Consider the following 15,384-nt stretch of genomic DNA (forward strand, 5'->3'; position numbering starts at 1 on the left):
AAAATTCAAAAAACAAACAATTCTGGATCTTTGGCTAACATCTTGAGATTTTTCTTGATTATAGTATCAAGAAGTGTAGAAATCAACTGTCATCATTTTTGTTGTTGTTTTTTTTAGAAATTTCTTGTGTTTATATGTCTAATTCACATTTGTATATCATCTGAAATATGTAATTATCTTTTTTCATGCAGTATGTTAACTGTGGAGATTAAAAAATTAATGAAGTTGTGGCAATGGCTATTAAGGCTAATTGCTGTAGATTATATAATGGGTAAACTCATGCTTCATACACAAAGTGTATTTAAACTTTAAGCCTAATTGTTGATTTTTAGGTGACTGTTGGAATTTGTATTGAGATGTAATGGTATTGCATTATTTAGAAGCCACGGGAAGGTAAAAAAATTAACTTAATGTGTTTCCTTACATGTTTGTTTATGTCACTGAAGTAATTGTCTTTAAAGTTGGTGTTATAAACTTCATAGTTTAGCCAATAGGAATATTGTGTTTCCAGGTAACCTAGAATGATTGACGCCTGGAATGATTGACACGTATTGTCCTTTTAATTACTTAGGTATTTCAGTCAGACAAGTGGCTATCCAGTGTTTGAGCTTCAAATACCCAAATGATTATGTTGAAATTGAAGAATTTTTCTATATTGCCATGATTTCTCTAAAATTTTAAATTTTCTATATTTTTACTTAAATAGCTGTATATTCCTGTGTTTTTTTGTTGTTTTTTTAACAAGTTTACTGATGGTTTTAAGCTTCTTAGCTGATTTTTAGGGGACATATAGTGATGTCCAATGCACATAATAAAATCCATGCTAATTTGTCAGTTACATTGAAACATATATTACAAATTAACATGGATTTTATTATGTGAATTGTCTTTTGGGTTCATCTTTACATTTGATTCTTTAAACGTATTGTATCTTTGTAACTTATACTTGTTTATAGGTATGCATGCATAGAAGCCTGTAACAAGTTATTATACTCCAATTGTGATAAACAAGATGTGGCATCTTGTAACAGATGAGAATCCACATACACAGAGTTCAGGGGAAAGAGTCTTCCATGTGTCCCAGGAAACAGTGTATGCAACATTACCATGAAGAATCCCCACCTGGAAAAAAACACAAGTCATGTATACATAGTTGCTTCCAAGGCATATCTGTTCAACTGTCACATACTTCAAGCAGCTGGAGAATGAAATGGATATTCATGATATTCCATCCAAAGAAATACTGATCAAGTTGCCAGATGCAATGTCTATGAATTTCTGTGGGATCAGACTGTTGCAAAAGGCACTTGGAAACTTGCATTCGTGTATGCTTGAAGGCTTGTATAATGCATATAGTGAGTAATGGTGTGCTTTTGACATTTATAGTGGAAACTTTATGCAATAGAAACTACACTGCAAGGCCATTGTCAAAATACATGGCTATCAGAACATGACTGGATGTGGTGACATGGGTTATAATGATGTGGTGAGGTTCCACAATCATTTTAACATATTCAACCTCTATGTAATCTAATACTCATTATAATTTGTATTGAAAGTTTATGGAAAATGTTTTAGATAATTGAAAGGATCATTAAACCTTTTAATGTTTTCAGGTTATGAATAATTATGTTCTTTTTTTGTATTTTCTTTTATTTATAAATCTTTGTGTAGCTTAATATACACCTAAAATATTTGTACATTGTTTGTTATAGTTGATGGCTCAACAACCTGATTATGTAAAGTTCCTGCTCCAGTTGGCTGATCTTGGAAGTTCTCGTAACATTCCAGCTTTGAGGGACAGAGCTCGTGCTATGTTGAAGCTAATGCCTGCAGGTTGGATATTTTATGTTTATTTGTTGTGTTATGCACAATAAACCAGTGAAATGTTCAGTATGGTATCTGTCTTTTGTTTATTCTAGCAGAATTATCTCAATAAAAAGCTGAGTAAAATTCATTCATTTGATCATTCATCCCTGTTAGTTTTGTAACATAAAAATTTTAAATGTATAGTTGTGTTTAGTAGTGGTCATACTACTGATACCTTAATGGCTGAAATTTATTATTTGATATTTTGATAACTAACAAAAAATATTTTCTCTCTAGATTTTAAGATTTATCACTTCTTCTATTAAAAAAAAAACTCATTAATCAGTGGAACTTGTTTTTACAATATTTTTCTGGCATATACAAATAGGTGTTCATGATATATTGTAGTCATTGAAAGAAAGTGCCTAGTCCTTATGGCTCCCTTTTCCTCCTACTAGTTGTGTTTTTTATTTGAAACTTTGGTTACACACTATTGCTCTTCAGTTCAGTATTTACTGCAGGATGCTTTTTCATAATACATTGAGGTCATCTCCTCACCCCAACCTCTTTAAATATTTTTTGAAGTCCTTCAACTATTTATAGATGATGACTTCCAAAAAAAATCAACACAGATATCTTTGAACAGTATAGCATAACTTCCAATTTGTACTTGTATCATGCAGAGGAACTGGAATATTGGCTTGAAGACATGTGGCTAGATGCTTTGTTTTAATAGATTCGTACTTTAGCTGCATTCAACCTGTACAATGAAAATATTTCTTTATAGTATAACGGTCTTATCACATTTGTCCATTAGTTCACCTTGGCATTATTCTAAACTCTGTGGATCGTAGCTGTAAACTGAAACCATTATAAGTCCCTTAGAAAAACTTTATTGTAATGTTGTATCATCAGCAGCATGGTAATAAATTACCCAGGTATTGCAGACATATGGTTCAGTCACTCTGATGACGTTCTTATATATATATCACACGGATGATATCACAAGTACTGCTGTTAACAGTTGATCTTCCATTGAGCTAACTGCTTTGAGAAAAATTTGTGATCTCAGCTTTTTATTATATATATATATATATATATGTCTAAAACCATGTAAATTATCTTGTTTACAGGAAGGATCCTGCTTTAACTGTCATGGAATAGCCCATTTTTCCCTGATAGGATCACACTTTCCATTTTTCTGTAATTGAGAAATAAGACAACTTTTAAGTAGAAAATCTTAGAATATAAACTTCCCAGGCATTACCTACACTTGCAAATCACTACATTTCAATTGAATTGTAACAACAGAATTGGGGTTTTTAATTTACTTAGTCACTGACTACAGGGATAGTTAGAGCAGGGTGTTTGTATATGCAGTTTGTTATCATAGATAATGAACAACCATGTTTTTGTATATTTGCTTATACTTACTACTTTGGAAGTATAAGTGTTAGTTTTTGAAAATTGTTCTTAACCCTGAATTTGTGGCTTAACCAGGCCAAAGTCCTTAAAATGAATCTGATAACATGAAAATATGGTATAATTTAGACTTGGTACAAGAGTCTAAAACCAGCTCAAAAACTACATTTGATTTTAATGAGGATTGACTTATTTTTAGCGTAAACTTGGCTGGAAATTTAGATATTTCAGTGCAAATAATAACCAGAAACATTTGAATAAGAGCAGTAATAAACAAAGTATACAAAATGAACCTTTAGTAAAAGAAACAGTGGATGAGCTTCAAAATAAGCTTAATTATAATCTGAATTACCATCTTCAAAATCCTAGACCACAGCAGCTTTTGTTTTTAAAACAGAAGGAGTGTTTTTTTTTCCCCCTTCTAATTTTCATAAATATACTTTTAAATTCTGTCATTTTTCCTTGTTAACTTTCTTTCACTGGATATTCTGTCATGGTCACATCCGTATCAACTGGAATTATTGCACTTAAAACATCTTTTCCCTCTTCCATTTTAGGTAATAGAAGACCAAGGGTTCGTCTTTTGATTTTTCCATGATATTCTAAATAATTGTTTACACTTTAAAGCAGGAAATATCACAGAAAAAGTAATGAAATTTTGGACAGGAAATTGAAAATATTGGTCAAAGTAAAGGCAGAGAATATTGAATAATTCCACAGTGGGGGAAAAAAAAGAAGTCACTAACATTCATCTTCACAGAATAGAAACTTTAATCCACAGCTATCATTTTAGTATAAATTTAGTAAATTCATAAACTTTCACGCTGTTGCATACTCCAGATTTATCACCATGCTGATCCTGTTTAAGTCTCTAATTGAAAGTTAATTAATAAATGAAATGTCTTGAAGATGGTGGTGAATTGTTGTATTAAAGCTTTTTCATGTTAATGTACATATTTTTTTTCTAAAGTTAGTTATTTCTATTGTACAAGAACATGTTTTTGACAAATGAGCGAGACAAATGAAGATAAGTTGTGTTCAAAGTATTATTGCACAGTCATTTTTAATGGTTTTATATCAAAAATAAAGATTATATTGAAAGTTGTTTTAAAAATTATCAGAATTGATGAAGTTAACTTTTTCTATTACTCTTTAACTTAGATATATTTTTACTTTTATAGATGCACACACTGCAGAAGGATTGCGAGCTATATGTCTGAATAATGCTAAACTATGTGATCAGTCTCTTTCACCAACTTTGGAATCTGTTTTCTTTGATCCTTCTCCCTCTCAAGTTCTTTACTACTTGGAGGTAAGTTATATGGTGTTAAGTTGTTTTTGAACACTGTAGAAGAACTAATACTTCTCTCATCTCTATTTTGAAGATTTCAACAGATTTGTTAGAATGTACCTCAGAAAATATACTTTTAATGACAACAATGAATTATTTAGTGTTATACCTTTCAAAATAATGAGTAACTTGTGTTTCAGTCTGTCAGCTAATCAAGCTTTTTAAATGTGTAAGTTTTGGAAACACAATGTAAAGGCATTAGAATTGTGAATTCAGTAGTTGTTGAAATATCTTGTACAATACATAGTTACAACTGTAATATTAACTTTGTTCTGTGTTTTGTGAGATAATTTCTGAAAACTAGCAGTAATCTTAGAAACAGCAACAGTACTAGTATAATTGAAAAATTAACAAGCTACAATATATGAATGTGTTTACTTCTTACTGTGCTACTAATTAATGATTGTTAATTGTCACCATGATCAGCTATTACAATATATGAATGTGTTTACTTCTTATTATGCTACTAATTAATGATTGTTAATTGTCACCAGGATCAGCTACTTTGAGTGGTTGTGATGTTTTTAATTTAAAAAATCCATCCCTAGCTTCTCATCACTTGATATCACAAGTTAATTTTTTAGTAAACCACACTTTCCAGAGCTTTATTATAATGTCTGCAAGACATCTGTGTTGAAATAGAATGCTGTTATCTTAACAAAACATGATCAACAAAGTTATCAAGATTATAACCTTTTGAAATATATTAATTTATATTTGATAACTGAATTTCTTAATCAATTTGTTAATATTGTAAGTTTTACATTTCTGACAAAGTTATAATTTATTTTCAAAAATATTGATAATTCCATTAAATTACAGATGTTCATACATCACTTACTGGAAAAGTATGTCCATACAAGTGTTACTCATCTCTAGCATACTACACTAAGTTTTGTTTCTAACTCTGAGGCGATGCTGAAAAAAAAGAAATTTACATTAAAAGTCTGCAGATAATTGATTATTATGTTGTCTTCTTTCATTTAAAATCTTCAGTAGAGACTAAGTCCACACATTTCTGCAAAGCTTCCACTTTCTCCCTTGACAAAAAAAAGAACTCAATTTTACCATTGTTACATTGTTGTAAGCGATAGTTTTTCTTTACACTCACTCTTTCTATCATCCAATTTTTTATTTTTTATACTCATTTCCCCTTTCTCACACTTGCATAGAAACACCTAACCCCACATTCCTACATCCTTCTCCCCCTACCCACCCCCAACATGTATAATTGGATAAACTTCATTCATGAAGTTTTCATGCAAAACTATTTTGTAAATTCCGAGGAAGGTGTTCTATCAATCTGATATGTGACTATTATTGAAAAAAATAAACGTAGTGTTAACCCAAATGTTTTTATTTTTTTCAGGTTGTTTATACCTTGTTAATGCCTGCCCATAACACACTATCTGAAGAGACACAACTTTTCCAATTCAATTTTTTTAAAAGTGGGGGAGTGAAATGTGTTTTGGGAATGTTGACAAAAAACAACTTCCTTCCACATGCTGATATACCAACTAAAAGGTTAGATATATTTTGTCATGATGAGGAATATACTAAAGATTTATAATCAAAAGTGTGACATTTCTGTGTTATTTTTATTGCCATAAGGTTCTATATCTAAATTTATTTAGCAAAGTCTTTTCAGAATTATTCATCTCACTTTTTTGAACCTTTACAGAGCTGCTTACTTAATGGTGCTGAAGCTTGCCAAACTCCTGTTTACTGTTGTTACCAATTGTATAGTTCAAGTGGCTATTGACAACTGCCAAAACCAGAAATCTATCAATGCACAGTTGACTGGAAAGGCAGAGATGCTAACCCAAGCCAGAATGCATATACCTAACCCTAACTCTGAATACATGTTACGAAGCATTGCAATGAGACTAAGTCACATGCTGCATGAACAGGTATTTTTTTTTGTCAGCATTTTATAATTAATGATAGTGGTTAATCCAAATAAAAATTTTAGGATTTTTGCATATTGTATTTTATCTCTACAGATTACTGAACATTATCTTCTGTGTTTAAAAAAACATTCTTTAATGTTACACCTTCATTAATGCATCTTCATTTTTTTTTTTAATGATAAGTAAAAAAAATGTGAAGAACAGAGTATATTAGATAATAGACATCCTCAATACATTGCCATGTTCACAAGTCAAGCCCATTAGTTTTACGTCATTGTTCAGGCATAGTTTGATAAGTAGCTGTTAATGTTAAGCAAAGAGTAAAAGCTTTGTTAAGAATTTGCTCTTTATAGTTTTGGGTTGGAAGTATGCTTCAGATTAAAAATAGAATTATTACTATTATTCTTAAATTAATTGTAGGGTTTATTAAAGAAAAATTTTGAAAGTGAAATTACCAAATTCAAAACTATCAGAATTAAAAGAAAAGTGTATTTCTAGACTTACAGATGTACTCTTTATGAAAAAGGTTTTAAATCTTCATTAAAGATATCAAAAGTTAAAGTTTGTTTTCAAACAAAGTGCAAAGTGAAGTCTTGAGTAGTACTTGCTGGTTGACTAAGACTTAGTTAGGAATGCTGTGGTGAAAAAAATGTTTTAAATGTTAACTGGAAGTTGGTTGATTAATGCTGTATTTGTTAGGCTGAGATATGAAAGTATTAGTTGTGTTATCATGATGTTTAACATTTTTTTTGCGACAGAAGAATGTTTAACTCATTGTCAGGTTTGGGGAGAAATTATCTATGGGAATGTTCTATTTGTATTTCATTACAAACAATCATGAGAATGGCTGATTATAGGTCCAAAAATATAAACATCAATTTAATTGAGTTCCATTTAAAAAATTCTACAGTAAAATTGTTAAATTTGATGATTTTTAAATTTCAGAAATTTTCATAAATGCTTTTGAGCCTCAAAAAGAAAAAAAACAACAAATATTAAGGCCTTTAGAATTGCATATAAAATCTTGAGACACCTTCTAGTGTTTGATATTGAATGATATTCAATACCAAATAAGCTTGTTGAGCAACTAACAAGTATTGTCTTAACTAATGGTTTATCAGTCTATGTGATATTTGTGATATCGTAAAATCTAAGGTATCTTCAATAAATTTGAAGAATTTGTTTCTATATATCTGCATACATTTGATTCCATATTAATTAAGTAGTTATACAATTGAAATATATTTTAATGGTATGAAATTAATTCTTTTTTATATTTCTATCAAGTAGTCATCAAAATGTTTAGATGTCAGTAGAAATTTCTTGGTGCTGAAATTCACCCCAAAAGAATTTTAAGTGGCCATTTATTGTTGTTTTTTCCTCTTCAGATACAAACACCCAAAAAAAGTACTGAACATAAAGCATTATGTAGATAAAATCTAAAGCTTTCCAGTCTCTGTCAGTATTGCTACAGTCCTGAATGTAGGCCTTTTGATTGAAATTAGTGCATCTGCTTCCAGTGTTGCTAATAAATATAAATGCTATTTTAATTTGTATTGGTCTTTAAATTTCAACTGTCTGTATATGTACGGCTAAATGATGTACAATGCATTTTCGCTGGTATTGGGCCACACAGTTATGTAGATTCATAGTAAAAAAATAACATTGATTTACCTACAGAAATGAGACAGTCACTGCAATATTTTTCATGCTAATCAGGCACTTCCATTTAAATATTTAAACATGATTATTGAAGCATTTGGCAATGGACATGTGTTGAAATTGTGCCTTGATTTTTGAAAATCATGACTGATCAACTTGGTTGGAGTTTAAAATTTGAGGAAAATTCTAGCTGTGATATTGTAGCTGCATTCCACTTACTTTTAGGGTACAGGTCCATTACCAGATCTTTGTACTGTTAGAGCTATTATCAAGTTATGCTGGGCGTCATCTTGTGGTTCACTTCAACTGGTGCAAGCTGCTAATGAAGCCCTACACCAACAACAAGAAAAGGTAAAATATGTTCATAAGCATTTCACGATAATATTTTTAAAGGTTAATGAGTAGTAATCATACTGTATTAATGACAGCTGTTTAGTTTATTTTACTCATATTGATTAACATTTATGGTAATTCAGACAGTTGTTAATAATCAAGAGCTCTAATTATATATTTGATAACTTTGGAGTATTAATCATTTATGTTTGTTATTTCATTAAATAACATTTGTGTCATTGTTCTTGTCTTGTAGAACTGTAATCTTGTTCAACTTTCTGATATTTAATGTAAAAAAAACAACTAGTGTTTCTTTAACCCATTAACTGCTGATTTGCTGTATAGGGTACAATCTGCCTCTGGCAGTTAAATGTGAGTGTACAGTGTATGGCTCACAAAAATTCTGCATACGTTTAAAGCAGACACAGTCAAAGGGTTAAAAGTTTAAAACTTCATATGTTTTTTTGTTCCAAAGGTTTGTAAAATAGTGAGGATATATATTATATACTTTAGGTGTCAAGGCCAATTGACCCAGAAGATGCTCAGGTGTGTAGAGAAGCTCTGGAGGTGCTGTCAGTCACATTAGCTCTTTGTCCAGAATCACTGGATACTTTAATGAAAGATAAGAACTGGCATTTGTTTATTTTGGACTTGTTACTCATCTGTAAAAACAGGTAAGAAAAAAAAAGAGTATTTAATTTATGGCTAAAAACCATTCACCAAATTAATTTTTTGGGGGGATTACATGAAATTTTACATGAACTATATATGTGTATATTGCCTTTTATGTATCATATTAACTATGCAGACTTTACTATTTATATGGCCTTCCAATATGTCAAAGCAACTACTAAATTGCTCAAGTTACATTTTTCTGTATGTTAATCTCCTTATTTACTTTGTGTATTTCACATTGTTTGTTGTTAAACTTTTTTTTTCTGTTCAATCAATGCTTTGATATTTTCCTTTTGGTTAAAAGCCCTTTTATTTTGTTTGTGTTTATTCTTTGCTAAGTGACAATTGCTATTTTTAACCTTGTTTAACTAACATGCATTTTAGAAGTAAGTATGGATAAATTTAGGGTAGGGCATGGTCTGTGAATCTGAGGGTTTCTAACTCATTACCTCAACTTTGAGGCTGTGGGTTCACTTTAAGAGAGTCAGCCAAATCCTGCTGATTGGTCACACAAGAGTAGCCCTAGAGTTGTTGTTCAGTGCTATTGACTAGCTGCCTTCCCTCCAATCTATCAGTTCAAAATTAGAGACAGCTATGCACATATAGCCACTTGCATAGCTTTACAAAATAATTCTAAAACAACAAAAACAGACATAAATTTAAGATGTCACTGTTAAAGAATGATTATAGTCGCAACCATGAACTTACCAAAATTTATTTAAACATGATGCTCTATCTTTGATACCACTTAAATCTTCTTTTTTTTGCCAACAATCAGACCTACATTTTCTCCATATTCTCTTATTAACCATTTATATTTTTAAAACTTTGTAGAGGATTTGTTCAAGCAAAACTGTTAAGTGACATAAACATGACTGAGGCCATCATTTAGTGAATAACTGCTTATTAGTTGACACACCTTTAATGACCTCCACATTGTACTCGTATACAGTAACAATTTTTCTTAGTAATTCAATGAACAGACTTGCCTTTAAATACTTACAGTAAGGTGGTGATGATCATATATATAAATCATTGTCATGCATGATGTTAGGAAAACGTAGGTTCAAAAAATCAATTAAAAATAAGAAACCCTATAATCCGAGCACTTTCGAAAGGTAGACTTTTCTCATGTAGGGTAAACAATTTTTATCCTACATTTCTTCTTCTAATCTGCTGCTGTCTTCAGGGAAGTCATTGGAAGAACTATTTCTATGGTTGTAATGGCTGGGATTTTGACCTAGGTCTTTTTAACAGAGAGATTTGCATGTTTTCCACTCATCTGATGTCACCCTTATTAGGACTTTAATCAACTAACTTATTTGAATTCAAGAGAAGTATCCAGATTAAGCTGATTTCCATGCTAGGTTGGCTGAGTATGTTATCAGTTAGATGGATGTAGAAAGCTTTTTTTTTGTATCCTTCTTTCTGTCTTTTTTTTTTTGTATTTGTATTTCTGATTGAATATTTACATTTTACTTTTTGTGCTCAAATGGTCACTAAATTATTTATTTTTTAATTGAACTATCTGAATAAAAGAGTGTAAAAACTTATAAAAGAATGTGTGAGAAATTATTGTAAGACTAAAAATATACATAGTCACTAAATTATTTATTTTTCAGTAAAATTATCCGAATAAAGAATAATGCAAAAATGTATAAAAGAATTTATGAAAAATTGTTGTAAGACTAAAAAAATTAATTTAGTGGAAAAAATTTATGTACAAGGTACAAAAATATAATTTTGCCCTTAATTTCTTCTACATTCAAGTTTGTTTTTGTTGCTTATTCTTTCAGATCTATTAGGGTATCGGCTACAGAACAGTTTACTTTGGTGGCTACAAAATGTTATCCAGGACACCAGCCTCTAGTCTTTTTTATAACATTACTTTTCACTCAGCTGAAGGTGAGTTTGAATTAGGTTTTGATTTTATTATATATTATGCATTTTAGAATTGTCAAATATAAGCCACACTGGTGTTTTAAAACCCCACTGTAGTGTGAAAAGCTGATTTATTTTTTGATGTGTGATGGTTATTTTCACTCTTAAAAAGGAAGAATTCTAATAAAACAGAATTCTGATTGTGAAATTCAGCTTTTTAATAACCAATAGCTTAAGCTTTCTTAAACTCTTTAACTCCTTTTACTTTTGTAAGTTTTTAACTTTAGTTTTATCTCTCTTGTTATGTAATTTTTCATGATAACATTAGTTTCTCTGAAACTTTGCTTTGAAGCTATTAATTTGTTTTGCTTCTGTGCAAAACATACTTTGTCTTAATAATGCCACAAATATATTTATCACCTCACTCTTCAACCAGTTTTCTGCACAGGATATAAGCTCCCTAATTTCCATATTTAAACTATTGGGCTCTATACTCATGTCTGATATATTGAGTAGTATACCTTATCAAACTTAGTATGGATTTTTATTACATAAGTTATGAATTAGTTTTTCTATAAACTGTGCAACAGTTTAAGATTTGATATCAACTGTTTACAGGTTGAAAGCATTCTTTTTAGAAGACTTGAAATTGCTCAAGTCTTGGTTGCTAGATTATTGCCTTATCTGTCTCGAATTTTCTCAAATATTAATTAACTTTGATGGGTGGTTTCTCAGTTTTTTTTTTCCTATATTGCATGTTATGCATTTATGTATGTGCCTTGCATAACTTTTAACCTTGTGTTTTAAAATTTTTTAAAATCCTGTATGCATGGATGGGGTCAAAGTGCACATGCCATAACCTTTTATGTAATGCCATTCAACGTAGTATTATATAATTGATGTAAGAGTTATCAACTACTCATTTTACCCTACATTGCTGATTTATTGATAGTTCAAGGTAAAGTTAATACCAGTTAGAGAGGGTATGAGGCTTGAGGCAAGAACTCAGGATTAGGTTCTCAAGTTTGGATACTAGAAGTATACAATTGACTTGGCCACTGAAGCAGTTGCCTCAATGGATTCATCCTAAGGCTGGCCTTGAATGGACTGAACCTGTGCACATTTGGTTAACTTTTAGAAAGTTTTCAGTACCTGTATTGTCTTGGAAACAGAAATGGGAAATAATGATTTAATATAAGGAAAACTAAGCCTTGTTTGTATTTTTGTTTGCATGGAGTGGATAATTTAACCTACTTTATAACAGACACAAGATATTGTGTACTTTTATCTGTACAGGGGATTTACTTCAACATTTTTCTCAGTTTTGATACACTGTTTCAGTAGAAAAAGCAATGCTTACATCTTTTTCTCTGTATTTATATGATGAGGTAATTGAAAGACTGATTCAGTTCTTGTAATAATCTCCATTCTACTGCTAAATGGTTTTCATAAAGATTAAGCAGTTTTTCCTTATATTCAGTGTTTTTATAAAACATTCTGAACATTTGTTTCATATTTATTTTTTAACTGTAGCTTGTTTAATATGCATTACTTTAGTGGTAGAGCATTAATTTTTTAATAAGATGACTTGCTTTTTTCTTTTAATAGTCTCAATAGTTCTTTCAAGTGGTTGATATAAAGCATTAAGTCAGTTTTCTTTAGCTCGACATTAAATTTTATTCCATTACATCACATACCAAGACACCATTTTTCTTTAATTAATGTAGGGTGTAGTTTAGTATTTCCTAAAGCCTGAAAATAATACCTTTCTACGTATACCTTAGTGATACAATTTTGACACCATAGACTGACTTTAGCATGTACCAACTGCCACATCTCTCACTATGACACACAAAATTTGCTCTGCATATTTTTTATGTGAGCATTCTGTTTGGTTGTGAAAGAGATGATAGTTCCAATCGTTTGCATTTTAAACACTTTATCTTGCTAGGGCTCTTAATTCCTTGTCTGTTCTGCCATTCTTCACATGCACATTGGCATGCTTTTTTTTTGTACTTTAGTTTCAGCTCATCATAACATTCTGAACTCATAAGGCTTCAGTTCATGATTTATTTCTTTTTGTTTTTATTTAACCTTCTTTTTGGTAAATTAGTAACTGAATTCATACAATCGATTATCCCCACCCCTTTTTTTTTAACTCGTGCTTTACATTGGTATTGAAATGTTTTTGTAATTAATAAGAACTTCCAATCACAGCAAGCTACCTATTTAGAGCAAACTAAAAATCAACATTGTAATAAGTATATCTAACTAAGTATATTTTTCTTATGTTCGTACTTGTAAAGATTAGAATGCTTTGTTTCATCAGTTGGATATAGAAATAGGGGGATGGATTATCATAATAATAACAATATCAGTTAAAATTACAACATAAAATGTTGAGTCAGAAATAAGGAAAACAGAAAGATGCAAAAGTTGGTTTTTCTCAGAAGTGAATGCACTTATATAATGTTTACTTGTTTTTTCTGGTTTTAAACTGCAGGCTTTTATTTTCAGGTCTCACTATGAGAAGTTTATATAAATCCTTTAAATTATGATGCATTTTTGCTTCATTTTATGTTTATATAATTGAAAATTTCAAAAATAGTGACCTTTTTTATTTTGATTAATTTAAATTGTTTTTGCACAATTATTTTCATAGCTGTTATTTGTAAAAAGAGTAAATTTATTATTTTCAAATTTTGTGGAGTATGACACTGTATTATATCATTTGTATTTTATTTAAACTAGAAAAAATGTTTTGTCCTAAGTATTGTGTATTTTCTATACAGACCACAGTACGAGAAAATGCCAGAAATTCTCATGAGTTCTTTCAATTGTTGTGTCGTCTCCTGAACTATGCCAGTGGAAGTAATTGCCCGCTTCCTACAGCTCAAAATCTACTGCATGCTGAAATTGACTGGTTGAAGGAGGTGCGGGTAAGTACTTGATGATGTATTGGAGGACTTATTAGATTAAGTTCTTACTTCTAAGCCTATAAAAAGTACTGAAAATGTGCATTGTTTAATTTCTTAGATGTAAATGCATTATTCTAAAAGAGATTTCTAAAATCTTCATTGTATAGATCCACATTTGTTAAGTAGAAATATTTTACATATTGAACTGCTTTTCTTCATTTTTTGTGTAAATGTTAATTTATAATTTTTGGTTCATTTAGAAAAAAAGATCACTTCAAATATCAGATACATATTAAATTTTACAAACGTTACCATCCTCCAAACCTAAATTTTGTTGAAAGATAAAAAGATATACATACATAAAATGTGAAGTTTAATACTTTGTATTAAAATTATACGAAACAGAAAATTGGGTACTTCTACATTTTTTTACATGTTTTATATGGAATTTTTGGGAATAGTTGATAATGATAATGTAGTAATCAAAATGTTATTTTGAATATTTATTATTTATTTTAAATATTAGATAGTATCAATGAATGTTTTGCATTTTTCATAACATAAGTGTATTAAGAAGCTGCAATGCAGTTTTGGTAATAAGATTTGAAAGTAAATTAAACTGAAACCATTTGGTAAACTTGTAATAGTTTTGCACTGTTATATAATCAGTTTTTAAAGTTCTTTGTGTCACTCTCAAAACTACATTTTAATAAATTATTAGGTAAGTGTTGGTTTTGTAATTTCTGTGTAAAAGAAGCATTTATTGTGATTAGGAGTTGTAATATTTTTGTGTTAAATCAATAGCCACATAAGATTTTTAGATAAAGTATCATAGATTCCATAGATTATTATTAGCCTTTGTTTTAGGCCTTTATTCACTTTTATATAATAACTGGTGCTTTTAGCTTAACAATTTTCTCTCCTATGGGTAGGTTAAAGTGAGTATGTCACACCTTTTACAGAGCAACATTCAAAATTTAATTAAACTACTTTATTATCAATGTATATGAATTATAAACTTCACATCAAAACATAGTTAGTAAATCAGATTTTAATATTATATGAGTTTTAATTTCTTAGTTTTAGAAGGAAATATTTAAATAAATCCCCAATCTCCCCTTATATGAGAATCGTGACATTTGTTCTCTAGGTGTTACTCATTTTCTAATTTAATTACCACCCCTCTCTGAGTAGGGAGTTTAACATAAAATAACTTATTACCATGCAGATATTACTAAGGCAAAGTGTAATTTTTATACTTTTCAATCTTTTTTGTTTATGGAGACATAAACTAGAAAGTCAAATCCACTTGCCATACCTACCCACCTATCACATTTTCTGTTTCCCAAATCACCAATAATTCTCTCTGACGTTTTATATTATGTTATTTTCAGTATAAAGTATTGTCTATTTCATCTTCAGT

The 15,384-nt window shown here is 29.9% G+C and overlaps 1 protein-coding gene across 4 annotated transcripts in view; it reads left to right on the forward strand.

Moving 5' to 3' along the window:
- Window positions 1-15,384, forward strand: part of LOC106464279 (probable ubiquitin carboxyl-terminal hydrolase FAF-X) — a 155,167-nt gene that overhangs the window by 89,173 nt on the left and 50,610 nt on the right. For all 4 annotated transcript variants that reach the window (XM_022392384.1, XM_022392395.1, XM_013924410.2 and 1 more), the window contains 8 exons: window positions 1,716-1,836; window positions 4,413-4,543; window positions 5,952-6,106; window positions 6,264-6,492; window positions 8,380-8,505; window positions 9,001-9,161; window positions 10,959-11,067; window positions 13,836-13,982. In XM_022392384.1, the coding sequence (XP_022248092.1) occupies window positions 1,716-1,836; window positions 4,413-4,543; window positions 5,952-6,106; window positions 6,264-6,492; window positions 8,380-8,505; window positions 9,001-9,161; window positions 10,959-11,067; window positions 13,836-13,982 (1,179 nt within the window). The remainder of the gene's footprint in view (window positions 1-1,715; window positions 1,837-4,412; window positions 4,544-5,951; window positions 6,107-6,263; window positions 6,493-8,379; window positions 8,506-9,000; window positions 9,162-10,958; window positions 11,068-13,835; window positions 13,983-15,384) is intronic.

Source organism: Limulus polyphemus, unplaced genomic scaffold, assembly GCF_000517525.1.
Source record: "Limulus polyphemus unplaced genomic scaffold, Limulus_polyphemus-2.1.2 Scaffold58, whole genome shotgun sequence".
In the NCBI taxonomy this organism is placed as follows: Eukaryota; Metazoa; Arthropoda; class Merostomata; order Xiphosura; family Limulidae; genus Limulus; species Limulus polyphemus.